General features: G+C 38.9%; 2 protein-coding genes across 3 annotated transcripts in view; both read left to right on the top strand.

Annotated features, from left to right (window-relative positions):
• Positions 1-642: 642 nt before the first annotated feature.
• Positions 643-5,420, top strand: LOC132453319 (beta-2-glycoprotein 1-like). The gene is made up of 8 exons (XM_060046160.1): positions 643-800; positions 1,061-1,240; positions 1,819-1,915; positions 2,278-2,354; positions 2,732-2,917; positions 3,598-3,777; positions 4,328-4,525; positions 5,130-5,420. Exons 1-8 carry the CDS (start codon positions 734-736, stop codon positions 5,234-5,236), a joined length of 1,092 nt encoding a protein of 363 aa, XP_059902143.1. The 5' UTR covers positions 643-733; the 3' UTR covers positions 5,237-5,420.
• A 1,063-nt stretch (positions 5,421-6,483) lies between these two features.
• Positions 6,484-22,096, top strand: part of LOC132453323 (beta-2-glycoprotein 1-like) — a 55,248-nt gene continuing 39,635 nt past the window's right edge. For both annotated transcript variants that reach the window (XM_060046166.1, XM_060046165.1), the window contains exon 1: positions 6,484-6,643. In XM_060046166.1, the coding sequence (XP_059902149.1) occupies positions 6,577-6,643 (67 nt within the window). In that variant the 5' untranslated portion in view covers positions 6,484-6,576. The remainder of the gene's footprint in view (positions 6,644-22,096) is intronic.

Genomic DNA, 22,096 nt, shown 5'->3' with positions numbered 1-22,096 from the left:
AGCGTCCCTCCGAGAGAAGGCTTGGCTAGGCCGGCAATTAACCTATGGAGCAGTTCACTCACCGTGTGCCTAAACTTTCATTAGTCTCTCCATCGCCTTGCTCACTCCCGGAGTAACAACATTTACACCCTCTCCATCATTCAACATATTTTTAGGCTTCAGTGAACTGCGCTATTGCTTTAATACAACTACTTTTATACTTTGTAACCGTTTCTACTTCCAGGCGCGGAGTGATATGCAAACTTTCACAAAATGATTGGGCGTCATAGCAGTTATGTATACGCTCATTATACAACAGTTAGGAACCAATCAGATCGCTGGATTTAAGCCACCCGTTGTATAAATCTCTATATACAGTAGCTATATAGGGGCTACTATATCTCTATAGCTTTATAGTGATATATGATATATATATGACCCTTATGGAGCTATATAGAGATATATGAGTCTCTATATATCTATAAAGAGATATGAGGCTTTATATAGCTATATAGAGGTATATGAGTCTCTTTGTAGCTATAAAGAGACATATGAGGCACATGATGCATCTCTGTTCGGGGCTTGCTCCCTATCACAAATTTAAAGTTATTCTTCAACTTTGAACAAATATGCATGAATGGGCTGACTTTGAGCTGAATCAATCATGTCTTCTGATTGGATGATGGCTGCATGGTACCCATATGCCTCCTCCAGACCTGCTGGAGTGGTCACATCCTGTTGATCTCCGGACAAGATGGCTCCACTCGCTCTCCTGCTGCTCTGCCAAGTCGCCTTATACACAATAGTGACATCCAAAAAAGGTATAGACCATTGTACTTGCAGTTTTTTCAAAGTTATTTCGAATACAAAATGTTTCAATTGTTAATTAATATCTAAAGTCTCTCCCTGACTCCGTCTTTTCCAATAAAGGTGAACTGTTAGACTAGTCTTCTCTGGTGAATGATGAATGGCTAAACGGGTAGTCTCTATTTGCATCTGTGTGGTATTTTGAAATGTACACATGGTATACAAACTGTGCCCTGACCGTGATTGAATGCTGGAGTCTGTCCCCTTTGATCAGCATGTGGCCGACCGCCCTTGAGTGATGGCATCGATGTGTCCAGTCTGAAGAGTGTGTATGACGTTGGGGAGGAAGTGACCTTAGCGTGTGAACAGGGCTACACACCTTCTACTCCTTCCCCGCACAAGCTGGCCTGCACCCCCACCCAGGAATGGACGGCGACTGACCTAGCGTGCACACGTGAGTTCCCGGCTACGGGCTGAGCTACATGGCTTTCACTGACCTATAATGACTCAATGACTCAGCTTTCAACAAGAAAGGTTTTTCGACTTCAAATGATCACTTGAGGCCGGACCCTGAGGTAGGATTATGTAAACGTTTCAAGCTCATTTCAGCCAAAATCAACAACTAAGGTTGAGTGTACATTGGAATTTGCATAGATTTGATTGTAATCTGAATTTCAGGAATGGTTCAAACAGGCAAAACTAAGTATGATGTCATCAGCTGGCTTCTCACTTATTTGTTATGGGGCCAACTGGTAGAACGCTACTTACATGTTAGATAGCATTCTTATACAAAGCTAACCTCCTTAAACACACCAGCAAACCTGTGTTCACCTATTTTTTTTTAATATATCTCTATATCTATACAGTTATAGAATATATATATTTATATATATATATTTGATAAGCATTGAATATATATATATTTATATATATATTCTTAAGAACATTATTTTATATCTGTTTTCACGCATGCAGTTCAGTGTTTGCTACAGTTCCTTCCATTTTCACCTCAATTGTTCTCCTGTTTTCCAGGTAGAACCTGTCCTATCCCCAGGCCTCTGCAGGCTCTTGTGCCGGGGAGGACCCAGGTTCCTTTCAAGACGGTGCTGAACTACACATGTGATGAAGGGTAGGCATTAAAGGTCCAGCGAGCAGAATTGAGTAGCAACTAGTGGTGGGGCTGCAAGTAACTGAATATGAAATAATGCTAATTTATCATAATCCCCTTCATCCGCAAACAGCTATTTGTTACACTACTTTACACTGAGATTAAAAGTGAAACTCCAGTATAATTAATAGGATAGTGAAATGATGGAGCATAAGCCCGTCTTCAGAAGCTATATAAGTTGCGTCCGAGATAGGGTTAATCTTCTGATGAATTCTGATTCTAATGTAACATAATTCATATTTAAATGGGACTTAATTCTACACACTGAAACCTTAAGATGTACAAAAATCATCAACGGCCCTGGCTGACTTGTGTTTATGCAGATATGTCATGACAGGAGCCAATGAGAGCACATGTTTAGCTGACGGAACCTGGAGCCATCCTCCCCCGCTTTGTAAAGGTATTTGAGGACAGTAGGACGTACTGGAAAATAACTCCTTGCGGTGTGTAGGGTTAGTTGTTGTGTGAAAGGTTAGTTGTATTTATCCTGTGAGGAACAGTAGTGGACTGTGTGTGTGTGTGTGTGTGTCTCTGTGTGTGTGTGTGTGTGTGTGTGTGTGTGTGTGTGTGTGTGTGTGTGTGTGTGTGTGTGTGTGTGTGTGTGTGTGTGTGTGTGTGTGTGGGTTCAGCCCCTCTTAACGTATAGTCTAAAACATGGCTCACTATACTGCTCCTGCACAACTTTTCTTCTGGCTACACAGTTTCTGATTCCAGGCAATGGAGCGCAGGTCAGGGAAAAGAAAAATCACATTCAATTTTCTGACTTCATCCCAACAGCAGTGAGCTGTGCACTACCAAAGCCGCCCCGAGACGGTAGGTTTGTGTTGGACAAGGCGCACACTGCGACCAGCACCATGTACGGGCAGGGTTGGACGTACGAGTGCACCCCACCCAAGGCTCCCAGCTTTGAGAGAGGGGAGTGCTTGGCCGACGGAACCGCAACTGAACCGCCCGTTTGTCGCGGTAAATCTCATTCCCCAACGTGCCTCCTTTATCTAATATCAATTTTACATGGAAAAGGTGGTTGATTCCAGATAAAATGTCTTCCCCCCTAACTGTTATACATACAAACGTGGTAAGTCCTTTATTTAGGCTGTAGGCTAACCATCTGTAGGCCTACCTTCCCCTTAAAATTAAGGTAAAAAACATCAGAAATTCAACAAGCCATAAACAACCTGCAACATCTTATTTTCTAACCTATTTTACATTCGTTCAACTCTTAAGCTGTTGTAGGTCCAATTTGAGATTTGTAAAGAGAGAGGGCATAAAAGAGCACAATTTCTGAAACTAAACAATCAAATAAATGTTTCCTTCCTGCTCCCTGCCTTCCTACATTTGTCCACGATTGAGAAGTGCTGCATTTCACGCACCTGATGATTGACCGATAAGGTGGATCCCAAACCAATTGGTGAAGAGCTACCCTGATTGGACAGACATTAGCCAAGAGCGGTCTTAAAATCAAACTTTGTTTATGGGGCAGGTATTTCACTCCAACCATTGATAACACAGTCGAGATGCGACATCATGTTAAAGTAAGCAGACAGTAGGTACCATCACGATCCTCAAGATCAGACAACTTTCCTGTGTCCCTAACCCAGACTGGGACCCTGATATGGCACCCCTTTTCCCATCTGTTATCCCAGATATCAGCTGTCCCATTCCTGAGGGGATCCCTAATGGCTTCCTCGCCTTCGCAGTCATGAGGACCCATGGCTACAAGGGGACGGTCAGGTATGCCTGCAACGACCACTACGTGCTGGACGGACAGGCAGAGAACCGCTGCACAAACACAGGGAACTGGTCCACTAAGCCTGTCTGCAGGGGTGAGTGATGGCGAACCATTGTGAAGAAACTTGAAAAAAATATCATCATATTGGCTTCCTTTTACCACCTTTAACATACACACACCCAATGAAAGACCACAGAGAGTCAGAACAAAGAGAATGATGTAATTATGAGTGAAAGCGGCGAGTGGAGCCCAGACAGAACTGAACCTCTGCCCTTCAAAGTCAACATCTGAGTGAGGCCCCATCCTTCACTGCAGCAGACAGGAGACAGGATATTCCATGGGAAAACCCTTCAGCCCAAGTGGACCCTTGTAGAACCTGGGATTCAAAGGGTTACTGCAATCTCAACATGATCCTATCAAACACTGACAGCATGCTGTCCAAAAATCTCTCTACAGACCCGTGTTCAGCTGATCTTATCAAACACTGACAGTGTGCTGCAATGTCCAAAAATCTCTCTACAGCCCCGTGTTCAGCTGATCTTATCAAACACTGACAGCATGCTGTCCAAATGTCTCCCTACAGCCCCGTGTTTAGCTGATCCTATCAAACACTGACAGCATGCTGTCCAAATGTCTCTCTACAGCCCCGTGTTCAGTCAACATCAAGAGAGGGCGCATCTCCTACAACGGCAGGAAGCTTTGGATTGCAGATTTGAAACCTAACAGGGTGCTCCACGGAGAGCGGGTGCTCTTCTACTGCAAGAACAAAGTGCAGAAATGTGGGTACCCAGTCGCCTCTACCTGCAATGATGGTACCCTGACGCTCCCCGAATGCTTTGAGGGTAAGTGCCAATCAGCCAACAGTAGATATCCATGGTCCCCAAGAGTCCTCCCCAAGGGAAAATCTAAGGGATCCTGTTATCTAAAGCATGACACAGGGCTTAGAATGATAGGGCTTCTAATGTACCAGTTCACCATAACCAGTACTGCAGTTCAGATAGCAGCTGCAGCCTCAACTGTCACATTCGTTTTAAGATAGTAGGATCGACCCGATCCTACTACTATCCCACTATCCAGCTGGACCTGGAGATTTGAGCAGCAGCATAACTTAAAACAAATTCCAGGAAGATTTTTTTTTATCTTGGTAAATGCTAGTTTAAATTGAGTTAACTGGGTTATTTTTGTGAACAAAATGTTGATCAGCTAATGCCAATTGAGGAAGTGTTGCATATTAGTTGGTCAGCTAATGCCAATTGAGGAAGCATTGCATATTAGTTGCATATTAGTTTGGAACGGGGGTGAGACTTGCCGTTACTTTTTAAATAATACAACATTTTGTGTTTTTCCCTTTATTATAATTTAACTGTGGTATAATGCCGGTCAAATCCCTTCCAAAATAAATGTGGTTCCCACCAAACTGTCTGTTAAACTGTTGCCTGCTTTTAGAACCAGGAAAGCTGGAGTACACCATGAGGTCGAAGACTCTGCCATCGGAGATCAACGTGTGTGATGCCAATCCTTCTGCTACTCCGAGCTCTGCTGCCCCAGCCTAACAGAGGGCAAGCCCCAGTGGTTACCCCAGGACAAGGGCCAGGGCCATGGGCAACTAGAACGCAATAACAGGGGCTGTTCAATAACAGTTCGGTCTTCTTTTGCTGCCTCTTACTTTAGCATTTTCCTGTTTGCATATATGTACTGCTTGTCAAACTAATTTCATTAAAAGCCATACAAAAAACATCATAAGCTTATATAATTATTAAGTGACTTGGACTAAATAAAGATGACCAATTGAAAGTGTGAAGGAGACAGCGATATAGGGTGTTGATTTGCAGTCAGGGGTAGTTTATTTTTATTAACCAAAAATATCTGCTCAAACCTCAGTCTACCACCCGTCACACTTTTGAACACAGTTTTTTCTTTCTTTTACATCCACTGTTTGATGGCTGATGTCCTCGCTACAATGGATAATCTTCACTGTAACGATCGCGTCGAAAGACCTGTAATTTCCCTGGGGATCTTCGCCTACAGAAGGGTTCCCAGTAGAACCCACGTGCTCACATGAATCCTGGACACAGCAGCGTTGAGTAAGAGGAAGGGGGTATTACCACACACTTCCCTCACTGTTACCAAACACTCGATGAACAGATTAGAAAAACTCAAAAACATGATGCAAGAATAAGATATTTCTAAGCAAATGTCCACTTCGACCAAGATGCGACCATTCCTCTTTAAAGAGCCAGTGAACCCACAATTTCAGCAGGGATTAAAACACGATGAGATAAAAAAAAATGCTCTTTGGGCTGAGAGCTGAAGGAAGGTTGGGGAGACGTTGTATATGAATGGCGCCACTCAACGTGACATCACACTGAGAAGCTGAGCCCTCTCTCGCATCATCAACCGCTGCCCATACAGCGTGCCACACAGGGTTCCTGGGGCGTCGTAGAGACCAGTTACACGGTCACAAAGAACTCATGCCTGCATGCAGACTGGAATGTTAACGTAGGGTTTGGGAAAACTATGGAGGATTTTACTCCTGTTTCTCTTAATTATAGCCTTATTTCAGAAACAGTGGTACAATGGCTTGGATTACTATGTTGATGTTGCATTTCATATCAGACATATTACCACGTTCCAAGCAAAAGTTCACTGGCTCTTGAAGGTGAATCTATTTTTTATCTAAAGTCAGTTAAACTGCAGCAAAATGCAGTCTGTCTGCTGTGGTTTAATGGCACAAAAAGCACAGATACAATTGACTCCCCCTCTGCCTGTAAAAAAAAGGCAGGACCTTCAGAGAAACTGAGAGTAGGGCTGCCAGTAAGCTCATTCAATATTATCAGTTTACCTTTAAACAAAGTCAAACAGGGGCCTGGAGTTCTTGGTCAAGCCAGCAGACATGCGACTCTTACAGGCTCTACTTGTGTTGAGTCCTTTTCTATCCATCGTAAAGTCAGAGAATGAAGGTACCACATTCAAATCTTTCATTTGTAATAATCAAGGGCCTCGAGGGTATGTGTGTGTGTGTGTGTGTGTGTGTGTGTGTGTGTGTGTGTATTAGGTTGTGTGTGTGCACTCGTTTTAGTGACATATCAGGACAATTTTATGAAAACTCACCTCCAATGTCAGGACGTTCGGAAATATGAGGACATTTTGGGAGTCCTCATTTTTCCGAGCTCACTACAGTGTTATAAACGACCATAGAATGCCCCTAAACAAAAAATCTGACATGTCCTTAAATTTCACAATTTTGTAATTTGGAGTGTGTGTGAGTGTTTGTACTTTTTGCTCACCTGTGAATACGCCAACTAGTGGTCAGTTTGGGAATATTAACACACTTTAAACACACTTTCATAGTCACGTGACTAATATGTCACGTGACTAGTTTCACAAAATCGCGATTTTGTTCTAGCACACGATGGGAGCACACTTACCAACTAATTAAGATAGATTTATTTGAATACACATACACATTGTCAACTATTACTATATAAATATAAAATCCCCCACAAAAAAAGTAATTTAGCATCAGTTTATAAGCTAATGTTAGCGAATTGCCGCTAAGGATTGAGAAGGCCTTGTGCCACATGGCAAATTCTTCAACCAGAACTGGACGAAGTGCACGAGAAATGAAGGTAATACATTTATTGTTTCTTTAATTACAACTAAAGATAGTTATTCTCTAAGCTGTTATTACATCTCAGTGTTCTTGACCAACAATGTTACTTGGCACTAAATCGTTTTTTCTGGAATTATGTTTTTTAAATGTATGATATTGGTTGTTCAGTGCAGACAATATTAATTGTAGAGCTGACAGTGTTATAATTTTATAACAATATTTATCTTTGAAGATGTTAAGGTGTTAAGATTTCTGACAGCACCCTATTCTGATGGTATCTCACTAGCTTAATAAGCTAATGAGATAGCCTACTACAGCATTAGTAAGAACATAAGTGAGATATGACTAAAGGCAGACTAATACCATTTGATAAATCCTAATTTGATTCCAATCAAATATTGGTATTTTCTGCATTTGTCTCGCTGACTTTTTTTCATCTTCCAATTTAGATTGTTTGCTAGTTGAGGAGCACATGGGCAATTGAAGAGCATGTCAAAAAGGAGAGCCAGACTTAGTCCTGAGGCTGAGGCTATTCATTTTATTTCTTCTGGAAGTGACAAGCCTTGTTATAAGGTCAAATGGATCAATGACTATAAAGGTATGTTATGCACACACTACACATGTTGGGTAATACCATATTGGGATGTCATCTGAAAGTGTTTCCCCTATATGCACCTAGCAGCGGCGCACGAGAGAGGAGAGCTTCATATTAACGGAGGAACTTCCGCAGATTCGGAGTTTGCGGTTAAATAGATCATCAGTGAAACATCGTTGCGACACAATTGAGTGTAGTAACCCAGAGAACCAGCTACAACATTGTTTTCATCCAAACGAGCCGTCGTTAGCGAACGGTGAATTGTATTGTCTTCTACGAGCAGTCGGCTTTCAGCCGCGAGCTTAGGGACCGTCTGCAAAGTGCAAAACTGAAAACGACCACAATGGTACAATTTCAATAGCGTCGCCATTATTGACTCTAGAGCCCCAAAACTAGTTCCATAGAGGCATGGCCTCTTCATCGTCCTACTACAACCTTTAGTTTTGAAAAATGTATCTCTTATCTTTTAAGATTTTTTATTTAGGAATAATTTTAATAGCGTTGCCATTATTGACTCTAGATCCCTAAAACGTTTTCCATACATGGGCTCTTTATGGTCTTACTGCAACCTTATGTTTTGAAAAATATATCTCTACTTATTTTTAAGAAATTTCTTTTTAGCCAAAATGTCAATATACATTTTTTTTTGCAACATTTTCAGTAGCGTCGCCATTATTGACTTTAGAGCCCCAAAACGTGCTAAATAGAGGCATGGCCTATTGATGCTCCTACTACAACCTTTGTGATGGGGAGAGGGGAGGGAGTGGAAAGATGCATTGGTTTGAGGCGCAGAACTTTTCGATTGTTGTAGTATTTGGGTTATGGGATTTTCATGTATAGGGTGGTTGTTGATATAAAATATTTTTTGTTAAATAAATATAAATAATGGTTTTAAAGATTATACTTGTAATATGTTCAATCTCTCCTTATTTCCCCTGCTCATTACTGTGCACAAATGAACTGTATGTAGGTTGCCAGCAGACACATAGAAACCTCCATGCAGGGTGCGCTTTGCAAGCACACAAAAAAAATTCCATCCTAGGGGAAACACTCATTAAATCCCACGTAAAATACTTCTCCTCGTGATTTTCTTAGTTTTCAGACATTTCTTTTGAATGTTGTCACCTTTTTGGGTCCTTACCAGTTTGCACCCCTGCAATGGATCTTTCTCCTAAATATTAATTCATACATATTGATAAGCAGTCTAAATGGGTCTGATCAACTGCAATTCATAAACCTAATGTGTGCTGTATTACTTGACACTAAATTGTGAACTTTGTTGTATCAGGACGTGGTGTATTTGCCTGTGCACCAATTGAAAAGGGATCCTTTGTCCTTGAGTACCGTGGGGAGTTAATATCTGAATATGAACGGGACAAGAGGCAGGGGGAGTATACGGAAAAGCAAAATGCTTTTTTGTTTGATTTTGAATGGAACAATGGCTCATGGTGGTAAGTGAAGCCCTATAAGACATCAGTTAGTCTCTATACCCTTATGTGTTTTGTGGAGAAAGTTTAAATCTGTTTCCCTCTTCAATTTTAGCTTAGATGCGTCATGCGAAGACGGTTCACTAGGGCGACTGGTGAATGATGCCAACAGGTCCCCAAATTGCAAAATGAGAAAGATGACAGTCCGATGTAAACCTCATCTTTGCCTGTTTGCTATTGAAAACATCCAAGCAGAGAGTGAAATCACCTATGATTATGGAGAATCTCTGTGGCCATGGCGTGCTCTGGTAAGTAAATCCTCTTGATAGATTAGAATGTATAGGATCTATTAAAGAATTATAAAATGTATAAACACATGTCCCTTCTTGCATGTATGTTCTCACCATGTATGTACACAAATGATTTTCTCTGTTTTAATTTAAATGGATTATAGTACAAAATATCTCTAGACAGGTTATTGTTGTATTTCGTTTCAGGCACCAAGTGGCATGATCCCAGCTCATACTTCAGCGGACCCAGAAGTGAACCAGAGATCCACTTCATCCTTCCAACAGGTTATTAGACATTTATTGTAGATCGTTTCTATTTAAATTAAATTGATGTCTCAGTTCATTCCAATTTGATATGAAATGGCTTCTGACTATCACAACCAACCTTCATGTGCAAAATTTTCACAATATAAACATTTCCATAAGTTGGTTCAATATCATAGCGTTAACAAAATTAGCCTTACCATTTGACAGAACTAACCGCCCCTCAAAACATAAAATTATACTTTATTCTCACTGAATCCTATGTTTTTTCCCCTGTGGCAATGATTTTGCCCATTTAACATACTTCTTATCAATTTGCGTGATTTAATTTCTACGGCAGTAGATCCATTTACATTAGTGTTGGGGCTTTTCAGCTTTCTTTGAGAACAAAAGGATAACTCAATGTCAGGAACCTTGACCCTAGATGTGTTCAGTCGTCAGGTCCTCATTTTGTACTTAGTCTGTGCAAGGCTTAAATGTGTTTCAGATGACGTCCCAATATGGTATGACCCAACAAGAGTAGAGTGTGTGTGTTACAAGGTCCTCGTATTGTTGGGTAGCAGTTATTTTAGTTTGAACCATTTCTATAGAGTTACATAAAAAGCCCAGATCCACGTGGGAATTATTTTAACTAACATCTGTGGTCCCTACATGCAAAGCCAATGCAGCCCTTGACCTCAGCTATGAGTCTCATTCCAAAGGCGATTATGATAGACAGGTGGTAGGAATATATTGTAAATTAAATGAGTATGATCATTAGTTTACTAACTAGATTTGATCTATATTATAATACAGAATATTTCTGACAGGTTATTGTTGTATTTCGTTTCAGACACCAAGTGGCATGATCCCAGCTCATACTTCAGTGTACCCAGAAGTGAGCCAGAGATCCACTTCATCCATCCAACAGGTTATTGCACATTTATTGTAGATCGTTTCTATTTAAATTAAATTAATGTCTCAGTTCATTCCAATATGTATATGAAATGGTTTCTGACTATCACAACCAACCTTTTTGTGCAAAATTTTCGCAATATCAATATTTCCATGAGTTGGTTCAATATCATAGCGTTAACAAAATTAGCCTTACCATTTGACAGAACTAACCGCCCCTCAAAACATGAAATTAATCTCTATTCTCACTGAATCCTATGTTTTTTTCCCCCTTTGGCAATGATTTTGCCCATTTAACATACTTCTTATCAATTTGCGTGATTTAATTTCCACGGCAGTAGATCCATTTACATTAGTGTTGGGGCTTTTCAGCTTTCTTTGAGAACAAAAGGATAACTCAATGTCAGGAACCTTGACTCTAGATGTGTTCAGTCGTCAGGTCCTCATTTTGTACTTTGTCTGTGCAAGGCTTAAATGTGTTTCAGATGACGTCCCAATATGGTATGACCCAACAAGAGTAGAGTGTGTGTGTTACAAGGTCCTCGTATTGTTGGGTAGCAGTTATTTTAGTTTGAACCATTTCTATAGAGTTACATAAAAAGCCCAGATCCACGTGGGAATTATTTTAACTAACATCTGTGGTCCCTACATGCAAAGCCAATGCAGCCCTTGACCTCAGCTATGAGTCTCATTCCAAAGGCGATTATGATAGACAGGTGGTAGGAATATATTGTAAATTAAATGAGTATGATCATTAGTTTACTAACTAGATTTGATCTATATTATAATACAGAATATTTCTGACAGGTTATTGTTGTATTTCGTTTCAGACACCAAGTGGCATGATCCCAGCTCATACTTCAGTGTACCCAGAAGTGAGCCAGAGATCCACTTCATCCATCCAACAGGTTATTGCACATTTATTGTAGATCGTTTCTATTTAAATTAAATTAATGTCTCAGTTCATTCCAATATGTATATGAAATGGTTTCTGACTATCACAACCAACCTTTTTGTGCAAAATTTTCGCAATATCAATATTTCCATGAGTTGGTTCAATATCATAGCGTTAACAAAATTAGCCTTACCATTTGACAGAACTAACCGCCCCTCAAAACATGAAATTAATCTCTATTCTCACTGAATCCTATGTTTTTTTTCCCCTTTGGCAATGATTTTGCCCATTTAACATACTTCTTATCAATTTGCGTGATTTAATTTCCACGGCAGTAGATCCATTTACATTAGTGTTGGGGCTTTTCAGCTTTCTTTGAGAACAAAAGGATAACTCAATGTCAGGAACCTTGACTCTAGATGTGTTCAGTCGTCAGGTCCTCATTTTGTACTTTGTCTGTGCAAGGCTTAAATGTGTTTCAGATGACGTCCCAATATGGTATGACCCAACAAGAGTAGAGTGTGTGTGTTACAAGGTCCTCGTATTGTTGGGTAGCAGTTATTTTAGTTTGAACCATTTCTATAGAGTTACATAAAAAGCCCAGATCCACGTGGGAATTATTTTAACTAACATCTGTGGTCCCTACATGCAAAGCCAATGCAGCCCTTGACCTCAGCTATGAGTCTCATTCCAAAGGCGATTATGATAGACAGGTGGTAGGAATATATTGTAAATTAAATGAGTATGATCATTAGTTTACTAACTAGATTTGATCTATATTATAATACAGAATATTTCTGACAGGTTATTGTTGTATTTCGTTTCAGACACCAAGTGGCATGATCCCAGCTCATACTTCAGTGTACCCAGAAGTGAGCCAGAGATCCACTTCATCCATCCAACAGGTTATTGCACATTTATTGTAGATCGTTTCTATTTAAATTAAATTAATGTCTCAGTTCATTCCAATATGTATATGAAATGGTTTCTGACTATCACAACCAACCTTTTTGTGCAAAATTTTCGCAATATCAATATTTCCATGAGTTGGTTCAATATCATAGCGTTAACAAAATTAGCCTTACCATTTGACAGAACTAACCGCCCCTCAAAACATGAAATTAATCTCTATTCTCACTGAATCCTATGTTTTTTTTCCCCTTTGGCAATGATTTTGCCCATTTAACATACTTCTTATCAATTTGCGTGATTTAATTTCCACGGCAGTAGATCCATTTACATTAGTGTTGGGGCTTTTCAGCTTTCTTTGAGAACAAAAGGATAACTCAATGTCAGGAACCTTGACTCTAGATGTGTTCAGTCGTCAGGTCCTCATTTTGTACTTTGTCTGTGCAAGGCTTGAATGTGTTTCAGATGACGTCCCAATATGGTATGACCCAACAAGAGTAGAGTGTGTGTGTTACACGGTCCTCATATTGTTGGGTAGCAGTTATTTTAGTTTGAACCATTTCTATAGAGTTACATAAAAAGCCCAGATCTACGTGGGAATTATTTTAACTAACATCTGTGGTCTCTACATGCAAAGCCAATGCAGCCCTTGACCTCAGCAATGAGTCTCATTCCAAAGGCGATTATGATAGACAGGTGGTAGGAATATATTGTAAATTAAATGAGTATGATCATTAGTTTACTAACTAGATTTGATCTATATTGTAATCCAGAATATTTCTGACAGGTTATTGTTGTATTTCGTTTCAGACACCAAGTGGCATGATCCCAGCTCATACTTCAGTGGACCCAGAAGTGAGCCCGAGATCCACTTCATCCATCCAACAGGTTATTACACACTTATTGTAGATCGTTTCTATTTAAATAAATGTCTCAGTTCATTCCAATATATATATGAAATGGCTTGTGACTATCACAACCAACCTTTTTGTGCAAAATGTTCACAATATCAACATTTCCATAAGTTGGTTCAATATCATAGCGTTAACAAAATTAGCCTTACCATTTGACAGAACTAACCGCCCCTCAAAACATAAAATTAATCTTTATTCTCACTAAATCCGATGTTTTTTCCCCCTGTGGCAATGATTTTGCCCATTTAACATACTTCTTATCAATTTGCTTGATTTAATTTCCACGGCAGAAGATCCATTTGCATTAGTGTTTGGGTTTTTCAGCTTTCTTTGACAACAAAAGGATAACTCGATGTCGGGAACCTTGACTCTAGATGTGTTCAGTCGTCAGGTCCTCATTTTGTACTTAGTCTGTGCAAGGCTTAAATGTGTTTCAGATGACGTCCCAATATGGTATGACCCAACAAGAGTAGAGTGTGTGTGTTACACGGTCCTCATATTGTTGGGTAGCAGTTATTTTAGTTTGAACCATTTCTATAGAGTTACATAAAAAGCCCAGATCCACGTGGGAATTATTTTAACTAACATCTGTGGTCCCTACATGCAAAGTCAATGCAGCCCTTGACCTCAGCAATGAGTCTCATTCCAAAGACGATTATGATAGACAGGTGGTAGGAATATATTGTAAATTTAATTAGTATGATCATTAGTTTACTAACTAGATTTGATCTATATTGTAATCCAGAATATTTCTGACAGGTTATTGTTGTATTTCGTTTCAGACACCAAGTGGCATGATCCCAGCTCATACTTCAGTGGACCCAGAAGTGAGCCAGAGATCCACTTCATCCATCCAACAGGTTATTACACACTTATTGTAGATCGTTTCTATTTAAATTGATGTCTCAGTTCATTCCAAAATATCTATGAAATGGCTTCTGACTATCACAACCAACCTTTATGTGCACAATTTTCACAACATAAACATTTTCATAAGTTGGTTCAATATCATAGCGTTAACAAAATTAGCCATACCATTTGACAGAACTAACCGCCCCTCAAAACATAAAATTATACTTTATTCTCACTAAATCCTATGTTTTTTCCCCTGTGGCAATGATTTTGCCCATTTAACATACTTCTTATCAATTTGCGTGATTTAATTTCTACGGCAGCAGATCCATTTACATTAGTGTTGGGGCTTTTCAGCTTTCTTTGAGAACAAAAGGATAACTCAATGTCAGAAACCTTGACTCTAGATGTGTTCAGTCGTCAGGTCCTCATTTTGTACTTAGTCTGTGCAAGGCTTAAATGTGTTTCAGATGACGTCCCAATATGGTATGACCCAACAAGAGTAGAGTGTGTGTGTGTTACACGGTCCTCATATTGTTGGGTAGCAGTTATTTTAGTTTGAACCATTTCTATAGAGTTACATAAAAAGCCCAGATCCACGTGGGAATTATTTTAACTAACATCTGTGGTCCCTACATGCAAAGCCAATGCTGCCCTTGACCTCAGCAATGAGTCTCATTCCGAAGACGATTATGATAGACAGGTGGTAGGAATATATTGTAAATTAAATGAGTATGATCATTAGTTTACTAACTAGATTTGATCTATATTATAATACAGAATATTTCTGATAGGTTATTGTTGTATTTCGTTTCAGACACCAAGTGGCATGATCCCAGCTCATACTTCAGTGGACCCAGAAGTGAGCCCGAGATCCACTTCATCCATCCAACAGGTTATTACACACTTATTGTAGATCGTTTCTATTTAAATTAAATAGATGTCTCAGTTCATTCCAACTTGATATGATATGGCTTCTGACTATCACAACCAACCTTTTTGTGCAAAATTTTAACAATATCAACATTTCCATGAGTTGGTTCAATATCATAGCGTTAACAAAATTAGCCTTACCATTTGACAGAACTAACCGCCCCTCAAAACATAAAATTAATCTTTATTCTCACTAAATCCGATGTTTTTTCCCCCTGTGGCAATGATTTTGCCCATTTAACATACTTCTTTTCAATTTGCTTGATTTAATTTCCACGGCAGTAGATCCATTTACATTAGTGTTGGGGCTTTTCAGCTTTCTTTGACAAGAAAAGGATAACTCGATGTCGGGAACCTTGACTCTAGATGTGTTCAGTCGTCAGGTCCTCATTTTGTACTTTGTCTGTGCAAGGCTTAAATGTGTTTCAGATGACGTCCCAATATGGTATGACCCAACAAGAGTAGAGTGTGTGTGTGTTACACGGTCCTCATATTGTTGGGTAGCAGTTATTTTAGTTTGAACCATTTCTATAGAGTTACATAAAAAGCCCAGATCCACGTGGGAATTATTTTAACTAACATCTGTGGTCCCTACATGCAAAGCCAATGCAGCCCTTGACCTCAGCAATGAGTCTCATTCCAAAGACGATTATGATAGACAGGTGGTAGGAATATATTGTAAATTAAATGAGTATGATCATTAGTTTACTAACTAGATTTGATCTATATTATAATACAGAATATTTCTGACAGGTTATTGTTGTATTTCGTTTCAGACACCAAGTGGCATGATCCCAGCTCATACTTCAGTGGACCCAGAAGTGAGCCCGAGATCCACTTCATCCATCCAACAGGTTATTACACACTTATTGTAGATCGTTTCTATTTAAATTAAATAGATGTCTCAGTTCATTCCAACTTGATATGATATGGCTTCTGACTATCACAACCAACCTTTTAGTGCAAAATTTTCACAATATCAACATTTCCATGAGTTGGTTCAATATCATAGCGTTAACAAAATTAGCCTTACCATTTGACAGAACTAACCGCCCCTCAAAACATAAAATTAATCTTTATTCTCACTAAATCCGATGTTTTTTCCCCCTGTGGCAATGATTTTGCCCATTTAACATACTTCTTATCAATTTGCTTGATTTAATTTCCACGGCAGCAGGTCCATTTACATTAGTGTTGGGGCTTTTCAGCTTTCTTTGACAAGAAAAGGATAACTCGATGTCGGGAACCTTGACTCTAGATGTGTTCAGTCGTCAGGTCCTCATTTTGTACTTTGTCTGTGCAAGGCTTAAATGTGTTTCAGATGACGTCCCAATATGGTATGACCCAACAAGAGTAGAGTGTGTGTGTGTTACACGGTCCTCATATTGTTGGGTAGCAGTTATTTTAGTTTGAACCATTTCTATAGAGTTACATAAAAAGCCCAGATCCACGTGGGAATTATTTTAACTAACATCTGTGGTCCCTACATGCAAAGTCAATGCTGCCCTTGACCTCAGCAATGAGTCTCATTCCAAATGCGATTATGATAGACAGGTGGTAGGAATATATTGTAAATTAAATGAGTATGATCATTAGTTTACTAACTAGATTTGATCTATATTGTAATCCAGAATATTTCTGACAGGTTATTGTTGTATTTCGTTTCAGACACCAAGTGTCATGATCCCAGCTCATACTTCAGTGGACCCAGAAGTGAGCCCGAGATCCACTTCATCCATCCAACAGGTTATTACACACTTATTGTAGATCGTTTCTATTTAAATAAATGTCTCAGTTCATTCCAATATGTATATGAAATGGTTTCTGACTATCACAACCAACCTTTTTGTGCAAAATGTTCACAATATCAACATTTCCATGAGTTGGTTCAATATCATAGCGTTAACAAAATTAGCCTTACCATTTGACAGAACTAACCGCCCCTCAAAACATAAAATTAATCTCTATTCTCACTGAATCCTATGTTTTTTTTCCCCTGTCGCAATGATTTTGCCCATTTAACATACTTCTTATCAATTTGCGTGATTTAATTTCCACGGCAGTAGATCCATTTACATTAGTGTTGGGGCTTTTCAGCTTTCTTTGAGAACAAAAGGATAACTCAATGTCAGGAACCTTGACCCTAGATGTGTTCAGTCGTCAGGTCCTCATTTTGTACTTAGTCTGTTCAAGGCTTAAATGTGTTTCAGATGACGTCCCAATATGGTATGACCCAACAAGCGTAGAGTGTGTGTGTTACACAGTCCTCATATTGTTGGGTAGCAGTTATTTTAGTTTGAACCATTTCTATAGAGTTACATAAAAAGCCCAGATCCACGTGGGAATTATTTTAACTAACATCTGTGGTCCCTACATGCAAAGTCAATGCAGCCCTTGACCTCAGCAATGAGTCTCATTCCAAAGACGATTATGATAGACAGGTGGTAGGAATATATTGTAAATTTAATTAGTATGATCATTAGTTTACTAACTAGATTTGATCTATATTGTAATCCAGAATATTTCTGACAGGTTATTGTTGTATTTCGTTTCAGACACCAAGTGGCATGATCCCAGCTCATACTTCAGTGGACCCAGAAGTGAGCCAGAGATCCACTTCATCCATCCAACAGGTTATTACACACTTATTGTAGATCGTTTCTATTTAAATTGATGTCTCAGTTCATTCCAAAATATCTATGAAATGGCTTCTGACTATCACAACCAACCTTTATGTGCACAATTTTCACAACATAAACATTTTCATAAGTTGGTTCAATATCATAGCGTTAACAAAATTAGCCATACCATTTGACAGAACTAACCGCCCCTCAAAACATAAAATTATACTTTATTCTCACTAAATCCTATGTTTTTTCCCCTGTGGCAATGATTTTGCCCATTTAACATACTTCTTATCAATTTGCGTGATTTAATTTCTACGGCAGCAGATCCATTTACATTAGTGTTGGGGCTTTTCAGCTTTCTTTGAGAACAAAAGGATAACTCAATGTCAGGAACCTTGACTCTAGATGTGTTCAGTCGTCAGGTCCTCATTTTGTACTTAGTCTGTGCAAGGCTTGAATGTGTTTCAGATGACGTCCCAATATGGTATGACCCAACAAGAGTAGAGTGTGTGTGTTACACGGTCCTCATATTGTTGGGTAGCAGTTATTTTAGTTTGAACCATTTCTATAGAGTTACATAAAAAGCCCAGATCCACGTGGGAATTATTTTAACTAACATCTGTGGTCCCTACATGCAAAGCCAATGCAGCCCTTGACCTTTGCAATGAGTCTCATTCCAAAGACGATTATGATAGACAGGTGGTAGGAATATATTGTAAATTAAATGAGTATGATCATTAGTTTACTAACTAGATTTGATCTATATTATAATACAGAATATTTCTGATAGGTTATTGTTGTATTTCGTTTCAGACACCAAGTGGCATGATCCCAGCTCATACTTCAGTGGACCCAGAAGTGAGCCCGAGATCCACTTCATCCATCCAACAGGTTATTACACACTTATTGTAGATCGTTTCTATTTAAATTAAATAGATGTCTCAGTTCATTCCAACTTGATATGATATGGCTTCTGACTATCACAACCAACCTTTTTGTGCAAAATTTTAACAATATCAACATTTCCATGAGTTGGTTCAATATCATAGCGTTAACAAAATTAGCCTTACCATTTGACAGAACTAACCGCCCCTCAAAACATAAAATTAATCTTTATTCTCACTAAATCCGATGTTTTTTCCCCCTGTGGCAATGATTTTGCCCATTTAACATACTTCTTATCAATTTGCTTGATTTAATTTCCACGGCAGTAGATCCATTTACATTAGTGTTGGGGCTTTTCAGCTTTCTTTGACAACAAAAGGATAACTCGATGTCGGGAACCTTGACTCTAGATGTGTTCAGTCGTCAGGTCCTCATTTTGTACTTTGTCTGTGCAAGGCTTAAATGTGTTTCAGATGACGTCCCAATATGGTATGACCCAACAAGAGTAGAGTGTGTGTGTGTTACACGGTCCTCATATTGTTGGGTAGCAGTTATTTTAGTTTGAACCATTTCTATAGAGTTACATAAAAAGCCCAGATCCACGTGGGAATTATTTTAACTAACATCTGTGGTCCCTACATGCAAAGTCAATGCTGCCCTTGACCTCAGCAATGAGTCTCATTCCAAAAGCGATTATGATAGACAGGTGGTAGGAATATATTGTAAATTAAATGAGTATGATCATTAGTTTACTAACTAGATTTGATCTATATTGTAATCCAGAATATTTCTGACAGGTTATTGTTGTATTTCGTTTCAGACACCAAGTGTCATGATCCCAGCTCATACTTCAGTGGACCCAGAAGTGAGCCCGAGATCCACTTCATCCATCCAACAGGTTATTACACACTTATTGTAGATCGTTTCTATTTAAATAAATGTCTCAGTTCATTCCAATATATATATGAAATGGCTTGTGACTATCACAACCAACCTTTTTGTGCAAAATGTTCACAATATCAACATTTCCATGAGTTGGTTCAATATCATAGCGTTAACAAAATTAGCCTTACCATTTGACAGAACTAACCGCCCCTCAAAACATAAAATGAATCTCTATTCTCACTGAATCCTTTTTTTTTTTTCCCCTTTGGCAATGATTTTGCCCATTTAACATACTTCTTATCAATTTGCGTGATTTAATTTCTACGGCAGTAGATCCATTTACATTAGTGTTGGGGCTTTTCAGCTTTCTTTGAGAACAAAAGGATAACTCAATGTCAGGAACCTTGACCCTAGATGTGTTCAGTCGTCAGGTCCTCATTTTGTACTTAGTCTGTTCAAGGCTTAAATGTGTTTCAGATGACGTCCCAATATGGTATGACCCAACAAGCGTAGAGTGTGTGTGTTACACGGTCCTCATATTGTTGGGTAGCAGTTATTTTAGTTTGAACCATTTCTATAGAGTTACATAAAAAGCCCAGATCCACGTGGGAATTATTTTAACTAACATCTGTGGTCCCTACATGCAAAGCCAATGCAGCCCTTGACCTCAGCAATGAGTCTCATTCCAAAGACGATTATGATAGACAGGTGGTAGGAATATATTGTAAATTAAATGAGTATGATCATTAGTTTACTAACTAGATTTGATCTATATTGTAATCCAGAATATTTCTGACAGGTTATTGTCGTATTTCGTTTCAGACACCAAGTGGCATGATCCCAGCTCATACTTCAGTGGACCCAGAAGTGAGCCAGAGATCCACTTCATCCATCCAACAGGTTATTACACATTTATTGTAGATCGTTTCTATTTAAATTGATGTCTCAGTTCATTCCAATATATATATGAAATGGCTTGTGACTATCACAACCAACCTTTTTGTGCAAAATGTTCACAATATCAACATTTCCGTAAGTTGGTTCAATATCATAGCGTTAACAAAATTAGCCATACCATTTGACAGAACTAACCGCCCCTCAAAACATAAAATTAATCTTTATTCTCACTAAATCCGATGTTTTTTCCCCCTGTGGCAATGATTTTGCCCATTTAACATGCTTCTTATCAATTTGCGTGATTTAATTTCTACGGCAGTAGATCCATTTACATTAGTGTTGGGGCTTTTCAGCTTTCTTTGAGAACAAAAGGATACGTCAAAGTCAGGAGCCTTCACTCTAGATGTGTTCAGTCGTCAGGTCCTCATTTTGTACTTAGTCTGTGCAAGGCTTGAATGTGTTTCAGGTGACGTCCCAATATGGTATGACCCAACAAGAGTAGAGTGTGTGTGTGTGTGTTACACGGTCCTCATATTGTTGGGTAGCAGTTATTTCAGTTTGAACCATTTCTATAGAGTTACATAAAAAGCCCAGATCCACGTGGGAATTATTTTAACTAACATCTGTGGTCCCTACATGCAAAGTCAATGCAGCCCTTGACCTCAGCAATGAGTCTCATTCCAAAGGCGATTATGATAGACAGGTGGTAGGAATATATTGTAAATTAAATGAGTATGATCATTAGTTTACGAACTAGATTTGATCTATATTATAATACAGAATATTTCTGACAGGTTATTGTTGTATTTCGTTTCAGACACCAAGTGGCATGATCCCAGCTCATACTTCAGTGGACCCAGAAGTGAGCCAGAGATCCACTTCATCCATCCTACAGGTTATTACACATTTATTGTAGATCGTTTCTATTTAAACTAAATAGATGTCTCAGTTCATTCCAACTTGATATGAAATGGCTTCTGACTATCACAACCAACCTTTATGTGCAAAATGTTCACAATATAAACATTTCCATAAGTTGGTTCAATATCATAGCGTTAACAAAATTAGCCTTACCATTTGACAGAACTAACCGCCCCTCAAAACATAAAATTATACTTTATTCTCACTAAATCCTATGTTTTTTTCCCCTTTGGCAATGATTTTGCCCATTTAACATACTTCGTATCAATTTGCTTGATTTAATTTCTACGGCATTAGATCCATTTACATTTGTGTTTGGGATGTTCAGCTTTCTTTGACAACAAAAGGATAGCTCGATGTCAGGAACCTTGACCCTAGATGTGTTCAGTCGTCAGGTCCTCATTTTGTACTTAGTCTGTGCAAGGCTTAAATGTGTTTCAGATGACGTCCCAACATGGTATGACCCAACAAGAGTAGAGTGTGTGTGTGTTACGAGGTCCTCATATTGTTGGGTAGCAGATATTTTAGTTTTAACTATTTCTATAGATCCTTACATAAAAACGCCCAGATCCACGTTTGAATTATTTTCCTTGCAACTGTGGTCCCTACATG

The sequence above is a fragment of the Gadus macrocephalus genome, chromosome 3, assembly GCF_031168955.1.
Source record: "Gadus macrocephalus chromosome 3, ASM3116895v1".
NCBI classification, from domain to species: domain Eukaryota; kingdom Metazoa; phylum Chordata; class Actinopteri; order Gadiformes; family Gadidae; genus Gadus; species Gadus macrocephalus.
This window is presented reverse-complemented; position numbering and strand designations above follow the sequence as displayed.

Coding starts and splice junctions, on each gene's coding strand:
- LOC132453319 (XM_060046160.1), top strand. CDS start 734: ATGGCTCCACTCGCTCTCCTGCTGCTCTGCCAAGTCGCCTTATACACA. Junction 3,778..4,327: donor CACTAAGCCTGTCTGCAGGG/GTGAGTGATGGC, acceptor GTCTCTCTACAG/CCCCGTGTTCAGTCAACATC. Junction 4,526..5,129: donor GCTCCCCGAATGCTTTGAGG/GTAAGTGCCAAT, acceptor GCCTGCTTTTAG/AACCAGGAAAGCTGGAGTAC.